We start from the raw sequence: 26276 nt of genomic DNA, 5'->3' as shown, positions 1-26276 counted from the left end.
CGAAATAGGGTGCTGTAAGCTACCTCCTTCGTGGGTAGACTATGCAAAATTCGTCATATTTGTTTATTTTGAGGGTTGACTGCCAATCCCTGCACCAAAGCGTCGACCCTCTGCAGGCCTTCCAGTATTTTGCTACGATTTTCAAGCGTTGAGTCATTCTGTATACAATATAATCATCCGCGAACAGACTCCTGATGCTACTGACGCTGTCTACCATGTTACTTCAGGGTGATTCCTTGATGATGTCACAGTCGTCAGAGGCAATGGAGAAGGCTAACTGTATCAGTTTCACTTAATACTCTAATTAGGAAACGACTAAGTCGAAAGCTAAAAGCAAAAATCGTTCTGACATCTCTGACTTTGGAGCTGTTCTACTGCAAGCTCTTTGTTTTCCAAGTAGTAGTATGGACCGAAAGAAGAAAACATTTTAAGTAAAAATGGGTTCTAAAATGCGTATCTTAAAAGCTGTGTAGCAAAGATGAACAAGTACTCATAGCCCTTGAGGTACGCACTTTAGATCCGATGTTTAGTAGAATAGTTTTCTTGCTTTGGTCCGTATTACCTCCCCCAAAATATGTAAAGCAATTAACTTGCAAGAGAAGAGATCCACTGTCAGAGATATTTGAACGCTTTTCATTATAACTTCCGATTCGATTGTTTCCTGACCAGGGCCCATTACTTGAAATTGGTGACTTTACGCTTATCCATCAAGCATGAAAGATTGTAAGACCATCACGGAATCACCTTTAATATGTTTTGTGAACAGTAATGATCCTACAACACGCCCTTAAGTTACGTTCAAATTTCCGTTTATCACTGATGATATTCCTCCATTAATGATCTTTAATAGTAGATCTCCGTTAGTTAGATGTTAATACTTTCTATGCAGTTTTACCAAGTTATCAAATAATTTCGTGTTTGGTACAATAAGTGACAAATCGATATCGTGAAGACAAGCCAAAAGTTGAGAGGTGTTAGGGAAGAAGAGTTGGTTACAAACCATTTGCGAGCGTCTACCCAAATGTCAAAACCAGAGTTTTATCCTCGAAATTAGTTTTTATTAATAAATCGCTACTAACCAATGATAATGTCAAGATTTACTGTCAGTATACATAATAGACATTCCAGTATCAGCTTGATTGAAAGTCATCCTCCTTTCTTTTCTTTTTTTTAATTTATTTTCTTTTCTTTTTTTCCTGATCCTCTTTGCATATTAACTTGCACTTCCCGTTAAACTCACGGCCAAGACCATAGTGCAAGGTCTGTCTCTAACTGTTCCTGGTCCACACCTGGTACAACTGATCTGCATGAGAAGTACTTTCATTCTTGCCATTCTGCTCTGAAATACTGCATCTAATGGTTCTGACATCGAGCGAATGAGTGTGAGATCACAACGACTGAATTAAGCAAAATAAAATAAATGAACTCTTGTGAGAAAATCTGTTATAAGAATTCAGAATGCTGTGAGTCACCCTTGCTGACTTTTACTATTACCGTGGGCCGCTAAACGTTCCATTTCACAGGGCTACTTTTTATAATGTAATCAAAAACCTAGATTAAAGGCATTAACGGACTCGAAGACTTCTTAAGCGACCAGTCGTTTACTGCATAACGGTCATGGTTTCCCGTCCACAATTCGGAGATACTGTCTGATGAATTTACCACTGCAATTACCAGAATATCCTTGGATATATCCTGACTCCTTAAAATATTAAAATAGTTGCCCCTGGTCTTTGACCTGAGAGAGGACAATATTTCAAAATAGCGATCTCCCATTCATCTTCTCTGCAGAATAGTTACCGGGTTCCTTGTGTTATAGTCGGTATTGATTTCCTTATCTCCAGAATCTGGTCTTTGTGTTTAGTTCAATAGATACGACAGAAACGGCATTACGATCGGACTTTTTTAACATATGTAACGATAACGTGCATAAATTTCTTTCCTCTTTCTTCCACCACAGTCTTCGACCCTGATGAAAAGGGTGAACTGTTCAAAGCGTGTGTAGAACATTAACATTGCTTTTCACTATTTTTCTACATTGTAGCCGCCTATTTATTTTTGATTCTTGGCGATTGTCCCATCTATTTACATCCTTTAATTTCGCTTTGTTTCCCACAAGAAAATATTTGTAGACGAGAGCTACCAAGTGTTGCTTCTTCCAGTTACGATTGTGACATTCAGAAAATAATGTAGCATTAAATGTCTAGACGTACTGTCTGTTTGAGGCTTCTGCGATCACTTAATATGCTTTTACAATAGATTTACTGTCCTTCTAGAAGATGGTAGTTTACAAGTATCAGAAAATATTGTGATATTATATGTCCTGACATATTGTCTGCTGCAGACTACAGAGATCACTTAATACAGTTGTACAATCAATTTATTGTGTTTCTAGATCGAATTTTAAATACCTTCGTGCTCAGTGTCGGCTACGAAATGTGGCTCTGAGGATGACTTTTATAGTTTTCGTGTTTGCTGAGCTGGCTAGTGAAAATCCGAAAGGCGTTCCACCCATGAAAGAATGAATGGGGCTGGAAAGGAAGTGAGATGTAACTTTAATCGAAAATAACTGCTTTCAGTATCAAATCCAAAAGTTTCGAAATCGTTAAACAGTTCTGATGAGATGTCAAACCTATGGAATGATTGAAATGGGGGAAGGCGTGTAGGTGGGAAGGATGTGACGTAAAAACAATCGGAGACGATTAATATTAGTGTTAAATTAATATTAGGCACGGTTGATTGGCTGGTGTGTAATTAGCTAACTGCCGAATAATTGCCGTTGGAAGAATCCGCCCTGACTGTGAAGGTAACCGACCTCGACAGAAGTTGAGTTACGTACGGAGCCAAACATGTTTTGGCATGGTTCGCACGCGATGCTTTGCTTTCTTTATCGCCAGGTGTAAGTGATCTCCCTCCAGGCCGTTGCCATTGGAGGCGAAGCTGAGCCGTGTGCGTCATATCAACTCCATGTCTTATCATATAAAAGGGCGCCCCCGCGACTCACTGGCAGATTTTCAGTGGCATCGGTTATCCGCTGATCTGTTTCACAGGTGAGTTGACAGGCCGATATCCACTCAGCAATCTACTTGAGTAATTAACTGAGCTTATAAATAACTCTGATTTTAGAACGGAGGAGTATAGACTTTTGCCCGAAGGTAGCTAATAGTAGAGAAATTCGTCGCAAAAAATACTGTTCTGCAAGTCTCTGTATCCACATCAATATTCAGTAATCTACCTGGCGGTGTGTGGCGGAAGGTACTTCCTTCCCTGTTCCACTCACGAATGGCTTGTGGGATGAATGATTGTCGGTGAGCCTCTGTGTTAGGTTTTATTTATCGAATTTTCTCATCATGGTCATTTTGCGATATGTTTGTGGGAGGAAGTGATAGACTCTCGAAATTTTAACTGTAAACCTCTCCGTCATGTACAACGCCTCTCTTGTTGCGTCTGCCATTGGAGTTTGTCGAGCATCTCTGTAGCTCTCTCGCGTCGACAATACAATCCCCTGACGAAATTCACCGCTTCCTTGTGTCTTCTCTATCTCTTCCAGCAGTCCTACCTGTTCAGGATCTCAGATTAATGAACAATACTCAAGAATTGGTCGAAGAAGCGTTTGGTAAGCCAGTTATTTCGTGGATGAGACACGCTTCCTTAAGATTCTACCTTTGAATCCCAGTCTGGCATCTGCTTTTACTACTATTTGTTTTACGTGTCGTTCCACTTAATGTCTCTCTGGCTAGTTAATCCTAGTCATTTTACGATAGATACTGCTCCCAGCATTTTTTCATAGCTGTGTAGTAGTGGACTTCCATTCATCAGTCCTCTGAGGCCATTCTGCAAATCGATACTGTCTTCTGGCGTTGCTACTTTCTTGTACACACGCCATCTGCAGCATCTGCGAACAGTCTTAAAGAGCTTCCAAGGCTTTCCACTAGATAATTTATTACATCGTAAACAGTAATGATTGTATCACACTTCCTTGTGGTACTCTAGAAATTACGTTCACGCCTGTCGATTCTGTTCTGTTAAGAGAGTCGTAATGAATTCTATTTGCAAGACAGCCTTGAATCCAATCGCAAGTAGCGTCCGATATTTGGTAAGCTCGTGTCAAATGCCTTCGTGAAAGGACAGGGCGAGCTGACTTTCGTAAGATTGCTATTTTCGGTATCCATGCTGATTTTTATGGAGGAGATATTCGTCCTCCAAAAATGTCGTAATTCTTGAGCATAAAGCATGTTCCATAACTCTACAACATATATATGCCAACGATATAGGCCTATAATTATGTGCATCTGTCCTAAGAACCTCCCTGAAACCGGGAAGGACCTGCATTTTTTCCATTCGCTAGGTGTCCTTGGTTGCTCCAGCGGCCTACGATAAATTGCTGCTAAAAAGGAGCAAGTTATTCAGCTTAATTTTTTTAACTATCTCTTATGGCCGTGATGGCTTCCCACTACTAAGTGACTGTAGTTGCTTTACTATTCCGCCATCGGCTATCTCAGTATCTGCCATTTCGAAGTTCGTATGATGATTGCAAGGAGGGACTCTGTTACAATCTTGCGCGGTGAAACAGTTTCGGATGACCGAATTCAGTATTTCGGGCTTCTGTCTGCTACATTACGTTCCGGTCACTGTGTGGTGACTGAGTGACTGAACAGATGATTTCGAAGCGTTCATTGACTTTACGAAGTCCAACGCCCCTTACAGTTTTTAGGCAGATTGGTCGCCAAAATTTTACTTTCAAAGTCATTCAACGCTTACGGTCCATGCTCTCATTGTATATATGTAGACAAGGCAGTATTAAGAACTTTACGTAGAAATGTGATTGTTGAAACTGTACGTCATTAATTGTCACTCACAAGATTTGTGTCTCTATCGAGTGAGCAGCTTTTAGAGCAGACAGCCTCACAGTGATGAGATTTCTCGGGAAATCCTGTCCACTTTCTCCAACCTAAGCTCACACAGAGTGAAGCTCTGAATTCTCCTACTTATCAGATAAGGCAGCTAAAACACAGCAACCAAAAAGAACAAATATATCTGTGCCTAATGGGAGTGGCATCCGTCGCGTTGGTAACAAATGGCTAGCTTTATGTTCAGTGGGATGCTTCTAAATAACGGTTGCAGTATATCTGTTAGGAACGGTAGATTCTCGTATATATTTAGATTCCCATGAATAAAAATGGGACCAGTGATCCGAATCTTGAAAAGCCCGGGCTACACGTGGGAGACCAAGGTCGGTGTTCCTTCACATCTGTCAGACAGCGTGGATTTTCAACTGAGAAGTAGTGCATACTACGAAGATTGATTAGCGCAAGATTAATTCATAAAGTAAATCTTGCATCATTAAAGCCGCATCATTTTTCAGTTTTCGTAGACATCGTTCGGAGAACTATAATCAATTTTGAGCGTTAGTGTAGCGATGTTGTAAATGAAGCGAAATGGGGAAGTGGTCAAAAGCATTTGAACGCACACTGGTGTGCAAGACTTAATGACGAAAGTAGCTTCCGCGTCTTGTATCACTGCCAAGTAACACAGCTCGATGATACTTGAACCAGACACATAAAGAACTCCTACAGTACTGTACGGAAGGTAAGTGAAAGAAATACGCAGCGAGACGAACAGAAAAGACACTTCTATACAAGGCAGGTTGTGGTTCTCAATTAGGTGTGACATAACCACGCGCAACAGAGCTTACTGTACTACGTGATCCCACGCCGGCCACAACGGTGGTAGGGAGTTCTTGTGTTATGGCGTTTCATTCCTCCACCAGCGCGACTGGATAGTCGCTGGTGCATTTGGACATGTTGCAGTACGTCCCCCCAAAGCATCCTACACATTCTCGATGAGGTTTAAGTCGGGAAATGAGCAAGCCAGTCCGCCGAATTTCGTCTTGTCCTAGGGGCTCTTGCATGTGCGCTTTTTGGTGCGGTCACTCAAAGTCATCCGTAAAAATGAAGTCCCCATGGGAAAGGAGTATAGTGTCACAATAACGTCGACTGGTGTGTGACCCGCTTTCGAAGATTTGGATCCCAGCATGCCCACGCAATTATGTCTTCCCACACCATAATACCAGGACTACCAAAACGATGATGTTCGACTGTGTTCCTGGATTCATTAGGTGTTCTCACCTTTTGTCATGTGACGACACGTCCAGTATCACTACCCAGACTGAAGCCGAGAAGAGCGCGGGATCCCACTCCTCTGTGGTCCAGTCCCTAAGCTCGTGGTAGCATTGCTAAAGTGGCGCCGATGTGCGGGTGGTAACGGTACACAATCTACAGGTCGTTGGGCAAAGAGACCACACACCTGCAGCTGCCTCGCCACTGTGGAGCGTGATATTGCGTGACTTACAGTCCTGGTAAATGTGGTGCAGTTGTACTCGGTGTTTTTTGACGTACGTCCTTTTTCGCTTGTTGCACAATGTAGCTGTCATCTGGTGCTGCAACTAACCGTGGTCAACCACCCCCTGTCCTTCGAGCAGCAGTGCCCGAGGTTCGGAACGCTCCCAGTGCACGTGAAACAATGCTCTGAGCGATATCAAACACTTGGCTACACTCGTCACACTTCAAACTTCTTCCAGTTTCCCTACGATTCTTCCCCGTGTGAAGTCATACGAATTTTGTCTCCGAGCACTGTTGTAACCAAGAACACTATCACAGTGCACCGTAACTGCTCGTTGATTGACACGCAACGTCTTTCCAGTTCCTTCAATTTCCTTGTGTTTCGGGGCCAGCCCGATTTGGCGCTTTAGTCACTCTGAACCGTGACGTCTCACTTCCTGAGCACGTCGGCGAGACCTCTGGCAAAATGCTCCCGCGCTTTCATTCATTGCCACCGAGTAGTTAATATGTCATGTTACTTTATCTAGCTCGTCTTAAAGGTATGCAGAGCAATGTAGCATTCGTAGACTATTCATTGTGCTGATCCGACTCGCACTTTCAAGCTGCCTCGCACTGACAGGTGGGTTGTATGTTAAGTTTGATAAAGTGCTAGTTGGATTTCTCTCATCACTTACTGCTTCCCTTTTTTTGTTTTTTTCTTTGTTTTTTGTTTTTCGTTGGCTTATTTTATTCTTCAAAGTTCCAGTTTGTTGAAACTGTATTACAATCTTTGCGAAGACAAGTCGTTACGACATGGCATGTTCAATAGATATTTCGGGACACAACCACAGCGCTACTTTAAAGATATGATGACATTCGCCACAAACGAAAACCACATGCACTGTTTTGACAATTGTATACACTGTGGAAGTCAGAACAGCTTGAAGAGCTACTATTTCACTGATAGCCACAACAGCAGGGCACAAGCTGATTGATTTCAAACGCATTGGTAAACACTCGAACCGTACCCTGGTTACGTGTTTGTTTACATTTGGTACAGCTGGGCAGGTGTTTGAGGGACCTCTTCTCCTTACAGCTAGACAGTTGTTTTCGATTCTCTTATCTTATTATTACGTGATCACGCTCCGTACATGATAAGCCTTTTGAATCCTCTTCGAAGGTTCTCTCTGATTCTGCAGAAAAGAATATACTTTCATAAAAAAATTAAGAAGACGTCGGATTCATAGTTCGGAAGGTATATACATTATATTTACTTGCTTACGTCAGAACACAAAACACTCGTCACACTCTCTGCTATAAGTTAGTGGAAAACGCATCTCGACGAATTTAATAGCCCTGGAAGTATTTGGGATGTCCTATGTTTCTACGTACCACTGGAAGGGTTTATGGAAGTTCGCGTCCAAGTATGACTCCTTCGATCGAAAGATATAAGATTTCAATTTCATCAGCCAGACATTACAAGCAGAAACAATCTATGTGGAAATTTGGAAGCCTGCCGGTGTGGCCGAGCGGTTCTAGGCGCTACTGCCGGGAACCGCGCGACCGCTACGGTCGCAGGTTCGAAACCTGCCTCGGGCATGGATGTATGTGATGTTCTTAGGTTAGTTAGGTTAAGTAGTTCTAAGTTCTAGGGGACTGATGACCTCAGAAGTTAAGTCCCATAGTGCTCAGAGCCATTTGAAACATTTTTTGATTTGAAATTTGGAAATTTGTGGTAAGGTCTTATGGGACCAAACTGCTGAGGTCAACGGTCCCTAAGCTACTACTTAATCTAACTACTTAATCTACTCAGTCTAACGTAAACTAACTTACGCTAAGGACGACACCCACACCCACGCCCGAGGGAGGACTCGAACCTCCGACGGGAGGACAGCCATACGGAAGTCACTATTTTACAGAAGAGTTAGCTAGTCGTTTTGGCAATTCGAAGTCTTATTTAGGTAGTTTTAATACTAAGATATCTTTCATATTTCTACATGAAAGACACGTTTTCCAGTTTATGTAGATGGCATTGAATTTGACGTAAATTGAATTTGACTTCTCAGTAAATATTGCAAAACCATCCGCGAAAGCTGCAAAGTCGTCAACGTAGGGCTGCTCCAGATTCGACCTTCCACACCTACATCCGTATTCAAGTCTAAACACGTACTGCGCATACCACTTTACGCACCTCGTGTACCATTGCCACCTCCCTCCTCTCAATATCGAGGTTTTTTCATCCCGTTAATTTATTCTCAATCGTGATGATCGCAGACTGGCGTGCAATACCCAACAACCGGTCGAAGGTGAGTTTGCCAACTGCCCTATTCATTAGTGGATTACATTTCCTTAGGAGCAGCCCAGTTATCAGTCTACCATCTGCTCCTCTTGTAACAAATTTTACATTGTCGTCCCTCTTTAAATTGCTCCGCACACCCTTAGATATTTAACATCTCTGATAATTGTTTTCATCGCTATCTTTTTTATGGAAGTAGCTGGTAGCTGCGGTTTTTGGTCTTTTAGTGTTTTCATCAGTATGGTCATTTCTTCGTAAAATGTACATGACTTGTAACTGTCTCTGTGCATGGACCGTCTGCGTGTTTCATTGGAAAACGAGAGTTTTGAGTACATTCGTGGTGCTGTCAGAGAAATTTGTCTGGTGGAAGGACTTGAACGGTGGGTCAAGCTGCCATTTGTGTCGCCTGTGCTTTAAACTGGCCCTGAGTCGATGTCTGTTCACTAAAAGGAGAGCAACAATGGTTACAGTCAGATAGTTTTAAACTGAAAGCTCGGGAACAATGGACGTGAGAGACGGGGATGAGAGACGGAGAGAAAGAGGAATGTGATAGGAATTAAATGATGAAGACATAGGGAAAAGAAAGCTGCATGATTGACTGAGAAACTGAAAGAGGAAGAAGTAGTACTGTTAGAAGATGAAGCATTTGCTTTGCTGTTTACCGTGTAGAAACTGGTCACATACCTCTATTTTGTAGAAAACAGTTATGAGGTTGACAAAAGTAAGCGCATGACTTTATTTTTTTAAGGCAACAGAGGACTGAATTGCGAGCAGAGTTGATAGTAGCAACATTGGAATTTGCGAAAGCTTTCTCTTTACGGGTAGGAGCAACCAGTATAAATAAATTAGACCTTGTGTTGGCCCTATGGTGAGATGGTAGGTTCTCGCATTCGGGACGACGGCAGTTGAAATCACCATACAGCCATTTAGATTTAGTTTTTCTGTGTTTTCCTAGAACGGTTAACGGAAATGGCAGGATTGTGTTTTGAAAAGGACTCTGCCAAATCTGCGGTCCATTCTTCCCCTATCCGATATTGTGCTCCTTCACCTCTTCGTTTATAGGTCGCTACACTTGCTTGTCAGATTCGACAATGACTAGTTTAAAAGTGACAGCTGCGTTCAAAAATAAAGCGTAAGACGGAAGAACGAGCATGTCCTCTCCAGACTGTGTGACACCATGCGCCACTTCCCTTTTTCAGTCGCCTGCAAGAAGAGGTTGCTAGTGATAAACTGGAGGTTTTGAAACTTAAGCTGACGTTTTTACCCCGAGGATAGCGTTCCATTCCTTGCTACAGTGCAGTAGGTCCACTTAATTGGTTTATAGGGGTATAATTCACTAAAGTGGGTGAGTTAGTAAAAACATATATTCGTCTTGGCATAAAGAGGAGTTAAACATTTTACTTACCCAGTCAGCATAATTTAAGTTTCATATGGCTCTTCCAAACCATTTGAGGCCAATACTGCGATAGTTTCCTGGATACGTCCTGGCTGAATTTACAACAGATCATTAAAAGACTATGTAAAATGAAGTACGTTCTCATATTATATGTTTCTTTATTGTTTTGGCCTACTAAAGACCACATAAAATAACTTCCGTCTTGTTTCTTTTCTCTTTTCTTTCCTCCCAGCAGTTTTTCATTCCCTACCTGCGTTTTTCTCTTCCTTTTCAAGTCTATAATACATGTCTTTTTTTTTTGTTTTCTCTTGGAAGTCTTTGAAACATTTACTTTCACTCGAACTTTTCTCTTTCTCCTATTTCTTCCTCCGTTCTTTCCAGATCTGCCTTAACTTCTTTGGCCCACATCATTGATATTTTCGGGTTTCTGTCAAAAAATTTAAAAATTCTTTTTCATCTCGTCTTTTTTCTCTTCCTCGATGTGTCAAACATTCGTTATATTTACTCATAAACTTTTTATTGCTTCTGAATTTCCATATCCCATTGGCATATTTTGCTCGCAAGATTTTCCTGATTGTTTTCCCGTTCGTCTTTCCTATTTAACCTGATTATTTGGCTGTATTCAACGCAAGCTTTCTGATGCATAAAGGCATTTTTGTCTGATGACAGTGTAGTAGTGCCAGAGTCTTGCATTTATGGAAACAGATATTATAAAGGATTTTTTGTTAACTGTAGTGCCATTAATCGGAATACTACCTCCATTTTCCTTGTCCCCTTTATCTAAAGCTTTTGATTACATTATTTCTCCTAGATATTTAAATTTGCTATCCTATTTTATTCCTCGATAAACATTTTCCATTTATTTCGGCACCTCCCTCGTATCTGTTAGATACTCCGTTTTTTTTTCAAAAGTTATACATTCTCATTGTTGTTATCGTTATTACGTTAATTATTGTGTTTTATTTAGTGTTTCGTAGATTCTTCTTTTACAACTTTCGACATACGCTACAACTTTTTTTATGACCGTGTAGTTGTCATGCAGGCATCCACCGAAACAACAGATAAATGAAGTTACATTGTCTTGGTAACCAGACAGAATATAACGTTGTTTCTTAGTTGTCATGTAGGCATCCACCGAAACAACAGATAAATGAAGTTACATTGTCTTGGTAACCAGACAGAATATAACGTTGTTTCTTACAGGAACCAATGGCTTCAACAGCTTCTTTCGTAACCGTTCTGGCCCTGATAGCGACACCGTCGCTGGCCCAGGTCGGCAGCACCGGACCCTGTCCCAACGTCACACTCGTCTCAAACTTCGACGCAGCTGCTGTGAGTACTGCAGCTTTGTTATTAAGTTATTTTCGTCATAAAGGGCTGTACTGAGATTGTAATGATGCCAGTCATAAATTCTTAGTGTATGCTGGAATTCTGGCGGATAAAACTTTATTCGCTGCCTAAAATAACGAGCTCTTACTCTCTCCCGCAGTACCTGGGGAAATGGTATGAGCAGTACCGCTACTTCGCCATCTTCGAGGGGGACGGCGAGTGTGTGACCGCCACATACACTGACAATGGGGACGGCACCGTTGGAGTCGAAAACGCCATGATTGACCCAGAGTGAGTCGATATCTTCACACTAACACGCGCAGCAAGTCAAGCCAACCAATTCACATCCTTGTGCCCGACAAATACATTTGATGGACTTTTCCTGATCGTTGACCGAAGGGGGAGCGGAGAACGTAGGCGCAGGCAGTGCCTGGTACACAGACTTTTGTGAGGAGGGGACTGGTGAACTTGTAAGGAGATCCACCTACTCAACCAGGGTTGGCACTAGAGTTTGTTAGTTCGTGTACCATCGCTTCCTTTTTAGATGCTCAGCACGAAGGAAAAGGCTACATGAACCTTGTCTGGGATACATTACTTTCACATTTTATTTATACAGGGTGTTACAAAAAGCTACGGCCAAACTTTCAGGAAACATTACTCACACACAAATAAAGAAAAGATGTTATGTGTACATGTGTCCGGAAACGCTTAATTTCCATGTTAGAGCTCATTTTAGTTTCGTCAGTATGTACTGTACTTCCTCGATTCACCGCCAGTTGGCCCAATTGAAGGAAGGTAATGTTGACTTCGGTGCAAGCACATGAGTACGTAGCTTCAACAGGTTAGTGTTCATCACGAACGTGGTTTTGCATTCAGTGCAATGTTTACAAATGCGGAGTTGGCAGATGCCCATTTGATGTATGGATCAGCGCGGGGCAATAGCCGTGGCGCGGCACATTTGTATCGAGACAGATTTCCAGAACGAAGGTGTCCCGACAGGAAGACGTTCGAAGCAATTGATCGGCGTCTTAGGGAGCACGGAACATTCCAGCCTATGACTCGCGACTGGGGAAGACCTAGAACGACGAGGACACGTGCAATGGACGAGGCAATTCTTCGTACAGTTGACGATAACCCTAATGTCAGCGTGAGAGAAGTTGCTGCTGTACAGGGTAACGTTGACCACGTCACAGTATGGAGAGTGCTACGGGAGAAACAGGTGTTTCCGTACCACGTACAGCGTGTGCAGCCACTATCAGCAGCTGATTGGCCTCCACGGGTACACTTCTGCGAATGGTTCATTCAACAATGTGTCAATCCTCTTTTTCTCTTTACGGATGAGGCTTCATTCCAACCTGATCAAACTGTAAATTTTAACAATCAACATGTGTGGGCTGACGAGAATCCGCACGCAATTGTGCAATCACGTCATCAACACAGATTTTATGTGAACGTTTGGGCTGGCATTGTTGGTGATGTCTTGATTGGGCCCCATGTTCTTCCACCTACGCTCAATGGAGCACGTTATCATGATTTCATACGGTATACTCTACCTGTGCTGCTAGAACAAGTGCCTTTACAAGTACGATACAACATGTGGTTCATGCACGATGGAGCTCCTGCACATTTCAGTCGAAGTGTTCGTACGCTTCTCAACAACAGATTCGGTGACCGATGGATTGGTAGAGGCGGACCAATTCCATGGCCTCCACGCTCTCCTGACCTCAACCCTCTTGACTTTCAATTATGGGGGCATTTGAAAGCTCTTGTCTACGCAACCTCGGTACCAAAGTAGAGACTCTTCGTGCTCGTATTGTGGACGGCTGTGATACAATATGCTATTCTCCAGGGCTGCATCAGCGCATCAGGAATTCCATGCGACGGGGGGTGGATGCATGTATCCTCGCTAACGGAGGACATTTTGAACATTTCCTGTATCAAAGTGTTTGAAGTCACGCTGGTACGTTCTGTTGCTGTATGTTTCCATTCCATGATTAATGTGATTTGAAGAGAAGTAATAAAATGTGCTCTAACATGGAAAGTAAGCGTTTCGGATGTCCGCATAACATATTTTCTTTCTTTGTGTGTGAGGAATGTTTCCGAGGAAAGTTTGGCCGTACCTTTTTGTAACACCCTGTATAGCTGTGGTGCTTCATTCGTAGACCATTTTATGATTTCCTTGTATTTTAATTATTGTTTTCTTCCTTGCGTTTAACACAACGACGTGTTACCACTAGTGCCACTTGTTGACCATTTCGTTATTTTTGATGCTGTGCAATGCCTTTGCTAATATATTTACTTCTTTATGTCTCAGCCATGCTCACTGTGCTACTCTTGTGTTTTTTTGTACCGTTTTGAGATTTTCTGATTATGATTGTAATCTAAACGCGTAAAATAAAATGGGCACATACCTCTTACTTGACCAAGTCACACCTTCTGTATATCATTTCAGTATGAGTTTGACAAAATACGGAACGTATAATGAATATTGTAGTAGGTGTACTAAGAAGTCTGAGAATTATTTCGCCACTTACTGTGAAATGAATATTAGTTACGGCAGCGACAGAGGAGTTTGCATATGTTTTTTGTTTTATGGATATGTTCACCTGCGATACTCGATAAGTGAGACTTAATCTCTGACGCAAATCTGCAAGGTATAAGGTTGCATGTGCACTGAGAAGCCGATGAAGAAAACACAGCTTATGGTAGTCAAGTAGCTTGTATGGCCGCAACCAAGCTAACTGGGCATGTGAGGGGCTGACATGAAGCCTAGATGGATGTTGCAGATTTAACACACATAAACACCCATGGTTATTTCCAAATTTTTAGTGTTGTTACTTCTCGTGCCGTGTTGGACTATATGGCAATCGTGAAGGGTTGACAGAAAAAGTATTTGCACAAGCTATCTTTTCACATCCTGTGGAAATACGCTACCACACGTAAATAGAGTATACAGGCGAGCAGCAATCTTGCTGTGTGTGGTGCAAGTACGTTCTGCTTAGCTCATGTGCTCATCCAAAGTTACATCAAATTTATTCATGGTTTTATTAAAGTTTTGGAGTTGTGGCGCCCATAAGTTTAATAACAATAAACATATTTCCTTGTGCGTCAAACCGGTTAGAATATACGTACAGTAATGGAAATAAGTATTCATACACAAGAGCGAGGAAAAGTAAACTGCCTTTATTGACAATACGAAACCAAAAACACTAATTGTATATGCACTATACACATTGGCCAGTCGCCAATGCAGCTATGCTGGTATATAGAACGAGAATGAACAAGCCTTTACAAAACAAAATACAAAAACGTCTGCCAAGTTCTCTACTGCGCTGGGAATTAAGTATTCATACACCAACAGAAAATGACACTTCTAACAATGCAAGAACATGTTTAATACTTTGTATGCATACCCTTCCGATTTATTACTTCTGGCAACCACCATGGCATGGAATGGACCAATTTTCTTGTAGTTTCCGACGTGATACCTTCCCATTCTCGAAGGAGAGCCTCTTTCAAAGAGGCCTTACTACGGATGTCGTGTTTTGCCACTCGTGTTTCCAGCTAACTCCACAAGTGTTCGATGGGATTCAGGTCCGGACTCTGAGCTGGAATAGAGCAACCATAGCCGGACAATTTGCCCTGTATGTTTGAGGTCATTGTCCTGTTGGAAGTAATAATTTCTAGGAAGAGCCAAGCCACCATCAACACTCTGTTGTAAGTTCTGTTTGAGAATGTTCATATACACAAATCTGTCCATGGTACCTTCCACAAACACAAATTTTCCGACACTGGAGGCTGACATACAGCCCCATACCATCACTACACCACGCCCATGCTTCACCATGGGTTGAATGTTGTTTCGGTCGAGGTCTGTATTCGGTCTTCTCCAGACCAAGATCCTACCATCATTGCGCACGATATTAAATTTGCTTTCACCACTAAACAATACACTATCCCAGAAGTCTGCTGTCTTGGATACATGCTGTTTCACGAATTCCATCCGCCACTTCCTGTTCCTTTTGCTTTTGCTTTCGTCTCGGGACCCTGGCTCTGTAGCCCGAACGATTGAGAATGGTACGAACTGCCCTCGGAGTGATGTCCTTTCGGAAGTGGTCATGCCAAGCGGTTCTAGGCGCTTTAGTCTGGAACCGCGCGACCGCTACTGTCGCAGGTTCGAATCCTGCCTCGGGCATGGATGTGTGTGATGTCCTTAGGTTGGTTAGGCTTAAGTAGTTCTAAGTTCTTGGGGACTGATGACCTCAGATGTTAAGTCGCATAGTGCTCGGAGACATTTTTTTGGTCATGTACATACGCGGATAGTGCCGACACTGTCGTTTTCGGGTTTTTCTTAATGATTCTTAGTAGCACTCTGGTCTCTCTTGTTGTAAGCGTCTGTGGACGACCGTGTTGTTCATTGTCTATTACTACATGTCTATCCTTATATCGCTTAATGATATATTGCACAGTCGCTCGGCTTCGTCCTACGATGTTCGCAATTTCGGCATACGACTTGTGTTGAAGGTATAGGGCGACAACGATGTTAAGTTCCTCAGTGGTCGTTTCCTTCCCCTTGCGGCGGCCCATTCTGCTGTCGCACGGTACCCACGTCCGACATGCTGTTGCTTCACGGCCGCCACACGACTACACAAGTGTAGCATGCACTCCGGGGCTGCGTCAGCCGTTTGTTTGATTAAAATTAGTCCGCTGTATGAATACATTTTGCCTGTCGTAGACCGTGCGGAGTGTAACATATTTTATTTTCCCAGAACAGATTCATGGCATACGGGAAGCTTCATTACCAAGGACATGGTTAACAGACGCTACATCATCGTACTTATTCGTATCGGCGCTGTGGGTGATTAACTATCCCAACACACCATCGTAGTTTGTCACCACCTACTGTATGAATACTTATTTCCGTGACTGTATTTAATGTCACTAGTCAGTGATTTCTTCAGGTCATTAATGACTTGATACGTTGTCTTTCAGAACGGGCGATCCAGAAATCATCAATGGACAAGCCAGTGTGGATGGGAACACAACGGAAGGTCGCCTGGTCGTTATCTTCCCACAGACCGGTGAGTGTTTACGAGCAAATCGCCTCAGAAACTTTAATATGTGTCAATGCTATCAGGCATTGACTCTTGTTCCACAATCTATTTCTTTTAAAAGTCATCAGTCTTGTGCATGCATTAGTACCGTTTCTGTCTCTGTCTCTCTTCTACTAATCTTTCCATCTTTGAATCCCTACTTATCACAAAATTCTCTATAACATTATACTTCGTCTGCACTAATCAGTTACACAGTTTTAACGTTTTAAGCAAGTTTTGCATTATAATGTTCTTTCACTATCGCACACTCTGCTCCCCTGTACTACTAGTGCCCTCTCTTGGCAGAAGCTGTCACCGCAAACGCTGCGTACGCGATGCTAGTGGACTAGCTGGAGGTAGTACTAAATGACAGCGTAGACTACGCTCATTCCGTATTTTATAATGAGAGCACTAAGTGACTGGCGACGAACTTTAAAGATAATTCATTTTTCTTGCTATAAAACATAAACAGCAAACATGACGTTTCGATGTAATGTATTATTTATTTACCCCCAAATCTAACGGCTACTCTCTTTTGGTTTTGACTTTTTCATTAGTCTGTGGGTAAATAATTCGGGGCTAATAAAACCAAATTAATTAAAGTTTTGCCCTTCAACCATAAAGGTTTAACATGCTTCATGTCAAATATTTAATACAGTCATTAACTCGTCTGTAAACAGACGTTTGAAGCTGTTTTGTACAAGGAAGTTCGATTCTTTAAAGAATCAGGAGCGAATGGCTACTGGTATGTTCCTGTTTGTGGAAAGCCTATTGTGTAGATTCCTCTCCTCTCCTATATACGTACCTAGTACTTGTTTATTTTGTCGGTATACATTCATTTAATTCTAAACTTTGTTTTGTGGCACCACATTTCAAGTGCTATCACTCAATTTTTAACTGTTTCTTCCACGATTTACGTTTCTCTTCTCGCTAAAACTATGCTCAAAATGAACATTTGTAGGAAGTCCTTCATTAATTCTATGTCAATTTCTGTCTTACGCTGATTTCATATTTCTCCTAACATGAATTTTTAATATATTAATGCAAAAAATACTATTTTACTTGCATATTTTGGTTTATTGGAACTGGAGTTTCTCTGTTGCTGATAGTTATAACCTAACTTTGAATAGCAATGTCTTGCGTTGATTAGGAATTGCATGCGAATGTCGGAACATACCCAGTTAGTCAAAAAAATTCGAGAATGGAATAATAAGAAAACAGATAAATGTTAAAAAGGTGGTTTTAATGCTTTCCGTGTTCTCGAAAGTCTCCTCCCACGAAACTACAACGCACAGAACGTTCATAGATCCATATGAAAGTGTCAGAAAAGTCCTTTTTCAGGATGTTGTTAAACTCGTGCTTCACATTCTCGCCTCACAGACCCTCTGCACACATTTTCTTTTTGTGATAGCTCCGCATTGATAACACCAAATCTAGTCACCCGTGGGGACTTATCCCAGCTGAGAACTGTCCACTTTTTAATTTTCAATCATGTCGCGGTTTTCTCTTCTTCAAAATATTCTGGAAGATGTCTTTAACACTTGATTTGGAGATGTTCTGTTCGTTGTTCCATTGCGATTTATGTCATAACTACGCTGCCGCACGTCCTCTGCTTACACTGCCTGCTCACAACTGATTGGTCGAATGCACAGCTGTTGTTTAGGGTTGGTAGTTCCAGATGCTACTTTAGTTACTGCACTGACATCGCTTATACGCCAGGAAAAGAATCAGTCTCGGAACATTTTGAATGAAAGGTACAGGATAAAATGACTCAGTTATCCTAGATGTTATTGAAACTAGGTCGACCCAGTAAGAAACAACAACTGAAGAAACCAGAGCGCCTTATTGAAATTATGCTGTCTGAAATAATTGAGCCAAAGAATGATACAAAGACTATTAATTTTGTAGACCCTGAGCTCTGGCTTCTTAAAAGAAGAGATATATATGGAGCAGCCTGAGGGATTTAGTGATGGAAGTGATTGGGTATGCAGACTTCATAAAAGTTTATATGGACTAAAACAATCTCCAAGGTGCCGGAACCAACGATTCAAGGACTTCCTAACAAATCTTGGGCTTGTGGAAAGTAAGGCAGATCCGTGTTTGTTCTATCGAGAAAACTGCAATGACAAGTTGATAGTAGTTCTGTATGTTGATGATGGATTAATATCTGCAGGTAAGAAGAAGGATATTGAAGTTTTCCTAAAGGAAATTCAAGATGAGTTAAAAATTGCTGTTGAGCCAGTAGGATATTTCTTAAATATTAATAATGTACGTCATGATAATGGATCAATAGAGATTAATAAAGACAGTTATGCTAAAGATATTCTTCACATGACAGAGGCAAATCCTGTGTCAACTCCAACTGAACAATATCTGCAGCCAAATGAGTTAACCAGTGGTAAACCAACTAATGCTCCTGTTTTCATGGCTAGCATCATATTTTATACCCAATGAAACTGGACCTTTTATATACTTTAGGATTCTTTTTACCACAGACAAATGATTTTCACGAGGATTCTCTAAAAATTTTGACACATAGCTCACTGCAAATGCTATACCGGGCCTTGTACCAACAGCTAAATACATAAGACAGCCAAATGCTTTTCGCTATGGCGTCTGTTTACATTTGGCATGTTTGTTTAGTTGTTTCTGCAACAGTGTCCTGACCCGTTTTGTGTTCCAAGGAGTATTAGCTCCGTCGTTTGTTAATTTATTTGGTATAAATCTCTCAACTGCTGCTGATACTATTTCTTTGAATTCAAACCACATCTGGTCTACACTTACATAATTAATGTGGAAGGAGTGGAGATTCTCTCTGAGCAAGGTGTCAACTGAATTATTATCTGCTTTCTTGAACAGTTATATTGTTCGGTTATTTTTGGTGAATTTGGGGGGTACAATACTCAATCTCGCTACGACAACCCTGTGTTCACTAATCTCTAAATCCATTTTGATGCTCGTTATTAACTGAGGATTATTTGTTGCTAAGAGGTCACGTGTGTTTTAACAACCGTTTACAATTCGCGTAGGCTCATGAACTAACTGCTCGAAATAATTTTCAGAGAATGCGTTTAGCACAGTTTCGGATGATGTTCTATGCGTATCTGCAGAATTAAACATGTATTTTCGCCAACATATCGAGGGTAAATTAAAGTCACCACCAACTATAATCGTATGAGTCGGGTACGTGCTTGAAATCAAACTCAAGTTTTCTTTGAACCTTTCAGCAACTGTATCATCTGAATTGAGAGGTCAGTAAAAGGATCCAATTATTATCTTATTCCGGTTGCCAACAATGCCCTCTGCCCATGATAACTCACAGGAACAATCTACTTCAATTTCGCAACATGGTAAGCTACTTCTAAGAGCAACAAACACGTCACCGAAAACCGCGTTTAGCCTATCCTTTAGGAACACCGTTTTTCGCAAAAATTTCGGCTGAGCTCATTTCCGGCTTTAGCCAGCTTTCAGTGCCTATAACATTTTGAGCATCAGTGCTTTCTATTAGCGCTTGCAGCTCTGGTACTTTCCCAGCACAGCTACGACAATCACGATTGTTATACCGATGTTTCCTGTATCTACGTCAATCCACTGTTCGGCCTGCACCCTTTGTGGCTGAAGCCCATATTGTATTTTCCATAGACCCTCTAACCTAAGAAGCCGCCCAGTCCACGCCACACAACCCCTGCTACCCGTATAGCCGCCTCCTGACCTATTCAGTGGAACCCGAAACCCAACCACCCTTTGGGTCAAGTCGAGGAATCTGCAGCTTACAGGGTCGCAGAGCCGTCTGAGTCTCTGATTCAAACCCTCATCTTGGCTCTGTACCAGAGGTTCACAGTCGGTCCTGTCGAATATGCTGGAAATGGTCAGCTCTGCTTCCATCTTACAAGCAAGACTGGCAGCGTTTAGCACTTCTGTTTGTCGCTTGAAACCAACAAGAATCTCTTCTGATCCAAAGCGACACACATCATTGGTACAGACGTGAGCCACCACCTGCAGTTGGCTGCACCCTGTGCTCTTCATGGCATCTGGGAAGACCCGTTCCACATCTGGAATGACTCAACTCGGTATGCACACGGAGTGTACACTAGTTCTCTTTCCCTTCTTGGCAGCCACGTCCCTAAGGGGCCCCATAACGCTCCTAACGTTGGAGCTCCTAACTATCGTTAATCGCACTCTCTGTAATTGTCCGGATCTTGCAGGCTGAGAGGTTTCCTCTGAAACAGGACAGGCGACAGCATCTGGCTCAATGACAGTGTCAGCCACAGACAGCACTTGCAACCGGTTTGTCAGACAAATCGGGGAGGCCCTACGTACGGCCGCTTGGGAAGTCTTTCGCCGCATGCTACGCCCCGGGGCGACCTCCGACTCGACCACAGGGAAGGGGTCAACCTCAGTGCGAGCAATAACTGGCCACCGGTGAGGACCGATCGGAGGACTATGACGCGCTGGACGTCCGCTGGATCCCCACTCGCGGCCTACAACGGTGGTGCCCATCCACTGCAACCTCAGGCTGTGTAACCGAAGCCACCACAGTCTGAAGCTGAGAGCGAAGTGTCAGCAACTTGGCTCGCATCCACACACAACAATCGCAGTAACCGAAGACATCACAGCTTGAAGCTGAGAGCGAAGTGTCACCAACTCGGCTCGCATCCACACGCAACAATTGCAGTCCATGTCCGTACTAAAGAACGTGGAAAACTAAACTATGCAGATAAACGGATAATCGGCACGTGCTGCGCAACTCTACTGTAGACTCTGTCGAAAACGCAGAAACTGTGTCTAGTAGAGTAGATTAATACGCAGAGATTCAAAAACCTAACTAGCGAAGCACTCAGGTGAAACTAAATAATTCGCCCCTGGTTAGGAACTTGTAATATGTCACAAAATCGGTTTACTTTTCGACGCAAATTAAAACACGAGAACTGTGGCTATTAGATGTTAAATAAACGCGCAGAAACTCAAAAACTAAACTATTAAAGCACAAAGATGATATTATAAAATTGGCTCCTTGTTAGGAACTCGTTAAAGTCACAAAATCGGTTACTTCCCTGTTGCTGCTTGTGTCTCTGCCGGCTACTGCTGCCTGACTGACTGGCTGACTAACGTCAGTGGGGCTACCGGATTTAGTGTCGCTATCCGAGTGACAGACTAGTTAGTACTAGACATGTCACAAGGTCTCGCATCGTGCAAGAGGTGTCTGTCACGGCCTCGAGCCCCAAGGTAGTACATACCACAAGGCTTGTCTTATTGGAGGACAAATTCTAGTGATCGAATTTCCTTCCTCCACCGGCATTTAAACCAACTACATCCACCCATTCACGGATGTTAGTACAGATGTGTATGACGATACTTTGTTATTCAGCAGAACATGTAGTATTGTTTGTCTCTCGAAGATGATATCTAGAGCTTTCCGGTGAAGGTTGAATTGTGAAAAACATTGCAGCTGACACTCGAATGTCGCGTTCTCAATAGTAGAGAAGACCCTGACAGATTAAAAAGCTCTGTATTGGTTTCAACGTATCTAGTTAGCCCATTTGATTATCTCAACAACACCTCTCATCTTCTGTACGATACAAGCTATGAAAGAATTCTATAGAAAATTTCATATTATAGTATTCTTACCGCAAAGACCAAAGAAGAAACTGTGAATACACAGTGTGAAAACGATACGTGCTCGAGTTATCAGTCAAACGGATCAGTATGAAACCAACTATACAAAACGGGTAATATTATTTTGACAGATCCATGTAGAATGAATGTCTTTCAATAAACATACTTTTGTCGATGGTGGACTTGATTTGATTCGTCTCAGATTGCACCGTGTGTAATACTGTAAGGAACTATAGCTTCGAAACCAAAGAAAAACGGTGTAAATTTTACACGATATTTCCATATGGTACCGAGGTACACCAGATCAAAATATAATCATAATTTAATTTGATGTGGAGACGAGCATCATAGGTGTCGTAAAGTAATGTTCTCATGCTGAAGTTAGGAACTGCAGGAGTCACCGTCGAACTACAGAGAAACTAACGTAGGAAACTCTTCGACGTCATTGCCGCCATTCCTTCGACAGTATCTTCCCTTGACCCATGTATACGTCGTATTTTCTACTTTTGTACTAATTGTCTGTGCAAGAAGTAGAGTATTAGTAGTATCAATTATATTAATTATTCATAGATATTATTTGTTAATGATTTACATCCATTATTTTCTATGTAATTGTTATCGCTGTACGATAATTAAGCAGAGAACGAGATGTATTTTAGTGCTACATTAATAATGGAAAATTCACAGTAAAAGAGCATTTTAGTGAGAAATGTGCTGTCAATAACGCTACAAACTTAGTAGGTAGGTATCGTAGTAATTATGTAAGATACGGATACCTCATTTTCCATCATGAAAATATCCGTTAGTGACGTAGACTGAGTACGTTCGAAGCTTCTAGTGTATGAATTCTTGTTGTTCCACAACCTTTTTTGCAATATATCCCCAAAAAGATATACAACGATTACAGTTAGAAGCTTGAATATCAAATCCGATTGCAAATTTTCCTCTCCAGGTTCATTTGAGGCGCCATACTGGATTCTCGACACGGACTACGGGAACTACTCCGTGGTCTGGTCGTGTGTCGATATTGGAGGGGCGGCTAACATGCGTAAGTATCGCTGCTAGCTGTTCGGCAGCTTTTTGATCAGTTTTTACGTAAGTGGTCGTAATAAGCTTTGATTGTTACGCAAGATGCAGGTGAAGTGAGACCTGTAGAACAAACAGATATCGGCGCAAACCAGACAATCACGTGGCAATGCTGAATTCTGTTGTTGGCGTCATACTGCTGTAACAAGCTACTGGTCAATTGGGAAATACTGTTTGTGGTTTTTTCTTTTTTTTTCTTTTATTTTTTTATTTTTTTATTGCAGACTACGCTCTCTGATCGAGACCAACGAGAAACATACGCTCGCACTTAATTTCTCAGATACCTAGTCCTGAATCAGCAGAACCGAAAGATTTTCGGGAAATTACTTTTTTCGGCAACATATGCGATGAATACTACTAGAGTGACAAAATAAACACAGCACTATTATCGATCGTTGTGCTTCCATAGTGTGCTACATTTCAAATATGATACGGAGTAACGAATTCAGTATTATCATCACCTGTGTGTCATAGTCTCCTGCGTAGAGAAGCAGTCTCACTTAAGATTATCTGTAACATTTAAATGTTCTTTGTTCTTACATGTAGCAAGTAGGTCCTCTATACAAAAGCATGCTGAATTTTCCTAACTGAAGACACAGTATGTAGGAGCTGGATCTTACTGTGTTCCCTCTGCTAAACCTCGTTGTGATGGTGTAGGTTTCCTCCTCCACTCCCTGTATCAGCCTAGTAGTGGAAGCAATGACTAAGGACACTTTCATGCTAAAGCACCAGATATTACCAGCGCTAGAGTACTTTTTTTTTGTTCAAACCAGCCACCCACACGCCAGTATTCAGAGCTTCTTCAGGTAACAAATACACCCATTCTGCAAAAAAAAAGTCTGCAGGCTTGTTTGTAGGAACACACATCTAGAGCAAGACCACCACGTATTCTAGACTAATGTTTTTAGTATCTGTGCACATCAGCAGAGTTGTGACCACAGCCGCACATTTCCTATGATTCATTCCGTCAATACTACACAATTAACATAGACAACATTTTCATGCCCGGTCAAACTGCCACTAACGCATACGGCTGAAGACTAGTAAATACTGGCTGCTGTCAACGACAGCAGTGTAGTGAATATCTGGAAGAAATAGAAACAGTGTTCAGTGGTCATTTCGCTCATCGGACGCTAACAAGTTGGGTTATTTCTTGCGAAGCAAAGCAGGTGTTTGGTTACTTTCATTCCAGTGAGCAGTGTGAATGATTAACTTCGTAGATTTGACAGGATTGTGGAATGTCAGTCAGAGAGGAATTTAAAGCAGTGATGTTTTGGGGTTTGTATTGAAATTGTCAGAATACATTTTAGGCATGTAATTTCATGCTGCGTATGAAAGATGGACAGAAGTAGTATAGTTGAAGGAAATCAATTGCTCTTATCGAGATATTGAATAAGAATATCGTATGTTAGTATTGATATCTTTTTGGTTTATCCAAATTTTGTACTGCTATTGATCTAATATGAGGAATGTGGAAACATCATTTATTTCCTTTTAGCTTGTGTGGAGATCTTCAGCTGCAGCGTAAAATTTCAAAATCACTTGTTCAATGAAACTAATTCTTGTTTCAGAGTTCTCGTGGCTGCTCACAAGAGAAAAATACCCCACCGACGAACTCATCCAAAATATGTTCTCTGTTATGACAACGAATGGTCTGGACACTGAGAGACTGAGAAAAACAAACCAAACCTGTGAAAATTGATTATTGGTGATGAAGGTTCCTAGGATGATGGAGTACATTTAATTAGTGTTATAATCATTATATCTAATGCTTTGTAACGCCAGATAAATGTAATGAGACTATCACAGAATGTGAAAGTTGTATGTGACATTAATTAAACGACATTTGATGAACAGAATGTGAAAGTTTTTGTATGTGACATTAATTAAATCACTTATAATGAGTATTGTTCTTTTTACTACGGTGGAGAGTAGTACTGTAATTACAAAACATCTGAGAGAAAAATTAGTAGGAAAATAGAATAATGTGAAGTATTCGAAAACTTCTTCAAGGTTCTGACAGCGTTGCTGTACTACATCAAATAGCTAATTCATACAGACGATCATGACTGACAAGTACATCACACACCATTAAAAACACTGTTCCGTATATTGAGTTACTATATTCATTATCGGACTTCCGTTTTCCTCGACAGAGTAACTCCAACCTGATAGCAAACTACGTTACTCAGGCTAATTAAATGATTCTAAACTAACTGAAAAATAACGTGAAATTTGTCATGCTCTGCTGCAAAATTAGTGTCAGGACAGTGTGCTGTGTCACTAGAGCCTTTGATGTTCTTCCATTATGTTTCATTTACACTCACGCATAGAACGACATTTGCTATACTGACGCTTTTTCGTTCGCAGTTCTTGTAACGTGAGCTCTAGACCAATAGTACTTTGAGATGATGAAAAGGTGAAGCGTAAAACCTTCCCCGGAAACGTTTGACCAGCAATCCGACATGCTACCTAAGTGCTGCTAGGTAACGTAAACTTAAAGAACTCACAGGAGTAATAAAGTCACTGTTTTGTACCTTCAGAACACCCAGTCATAAATGCTACCAGCAGATGTGGAACAGTATGTTCACCAAATCACAACAGTAAATTAAAGCAATAACGCCTTTTCTCCACCATTATTAGTTCCTTGGTCCAGAGATCACATACACTATAAAAGCTATGATGTGGAAGGTGTCAACAGAAAAATCATAGAACACTTATATACAAATTAAAAAATATGTGCACCGGGGCTGCTACACTGCGTGCGGCTTTTAGCAACCGTTGGCGCGACGAAAGATTGGAAATAAACATCACGAACCGTGTTTTATCTGTCGGTAGCGATTCAGAATGTTCGTTGATAATTTTCTATAGTTCGTAAGTAAAATTAGCTGACATTTTCTACTGTTAGGTTAGAATTTAACCACATCGTAGGAGTATTCGGAGAACTTGGAAGTAAGACATAACAGTGCAATGATGAGTGTTATTCTCGGTCTACGCTACATAAAAATCTTATTAGGTCAATCGAATTTTCGTGTTGAGTTTCGTCGTTGTTCGAATGCACGAAGTACATTGAACCATTTACACCCATTGCGAACATTTATTTGATTGTGTTATCTTCAAGCGTGTATTATGGCATTTGT

The 26276-nt window shown here is 41.5% G+C and overlaps 1 protein-coding gene across 1 annotated transcript; it reads left to right on the top strand.

Moving 5' to 3' along the window:
- The first annotated feature begins 2991 nt into the window (after window positions 1–2991).
- Window positions 2992–25041, top strand: LOC126173459 (apolipoprotein D-like). The gene is made up of 6 exons (XM_049920957.1): window positions 2992–3050; window positions 11216–11344; window positions 11502–11632; window positions 16334–16422; window positions 23003–23098; window positions 24708–25041. The coding sequence occupies exons 2-6, from the start codon at window positions 11222–11224 to the stop codon at window positions 24836–24838; spliced, it is 570 nt and encodes a 189-aa protein (XP_049776914.1). The 5' UTR covers window positions 2992–3050; window positions 11216–11221; the 3' UTR covers window positions 24839–25041.
- Window positions 25042–26276: the final 1235 nt, after the last annotated feature.

Source organism: Schistocerca cancellata, chromosome 1, assembly GCF_023864275.1.
Source record: "Schistocerca cancellata isolate TAMUIC-IGC-003103 chromosome 1, iqSchCanc2.1, whole genome shotgun sequence".
NCBI lineage: Eukaryota > Metazoa > Arthropoda > Insecta > Orthoptera > Acrididae > Schistocerca > Schistocerca cancellata.
The sequence above is the reverse complement of the archived record's forward strand: the minus strand, read 5'-3'. Positions and strand labels throughout refer to the sequence as shown.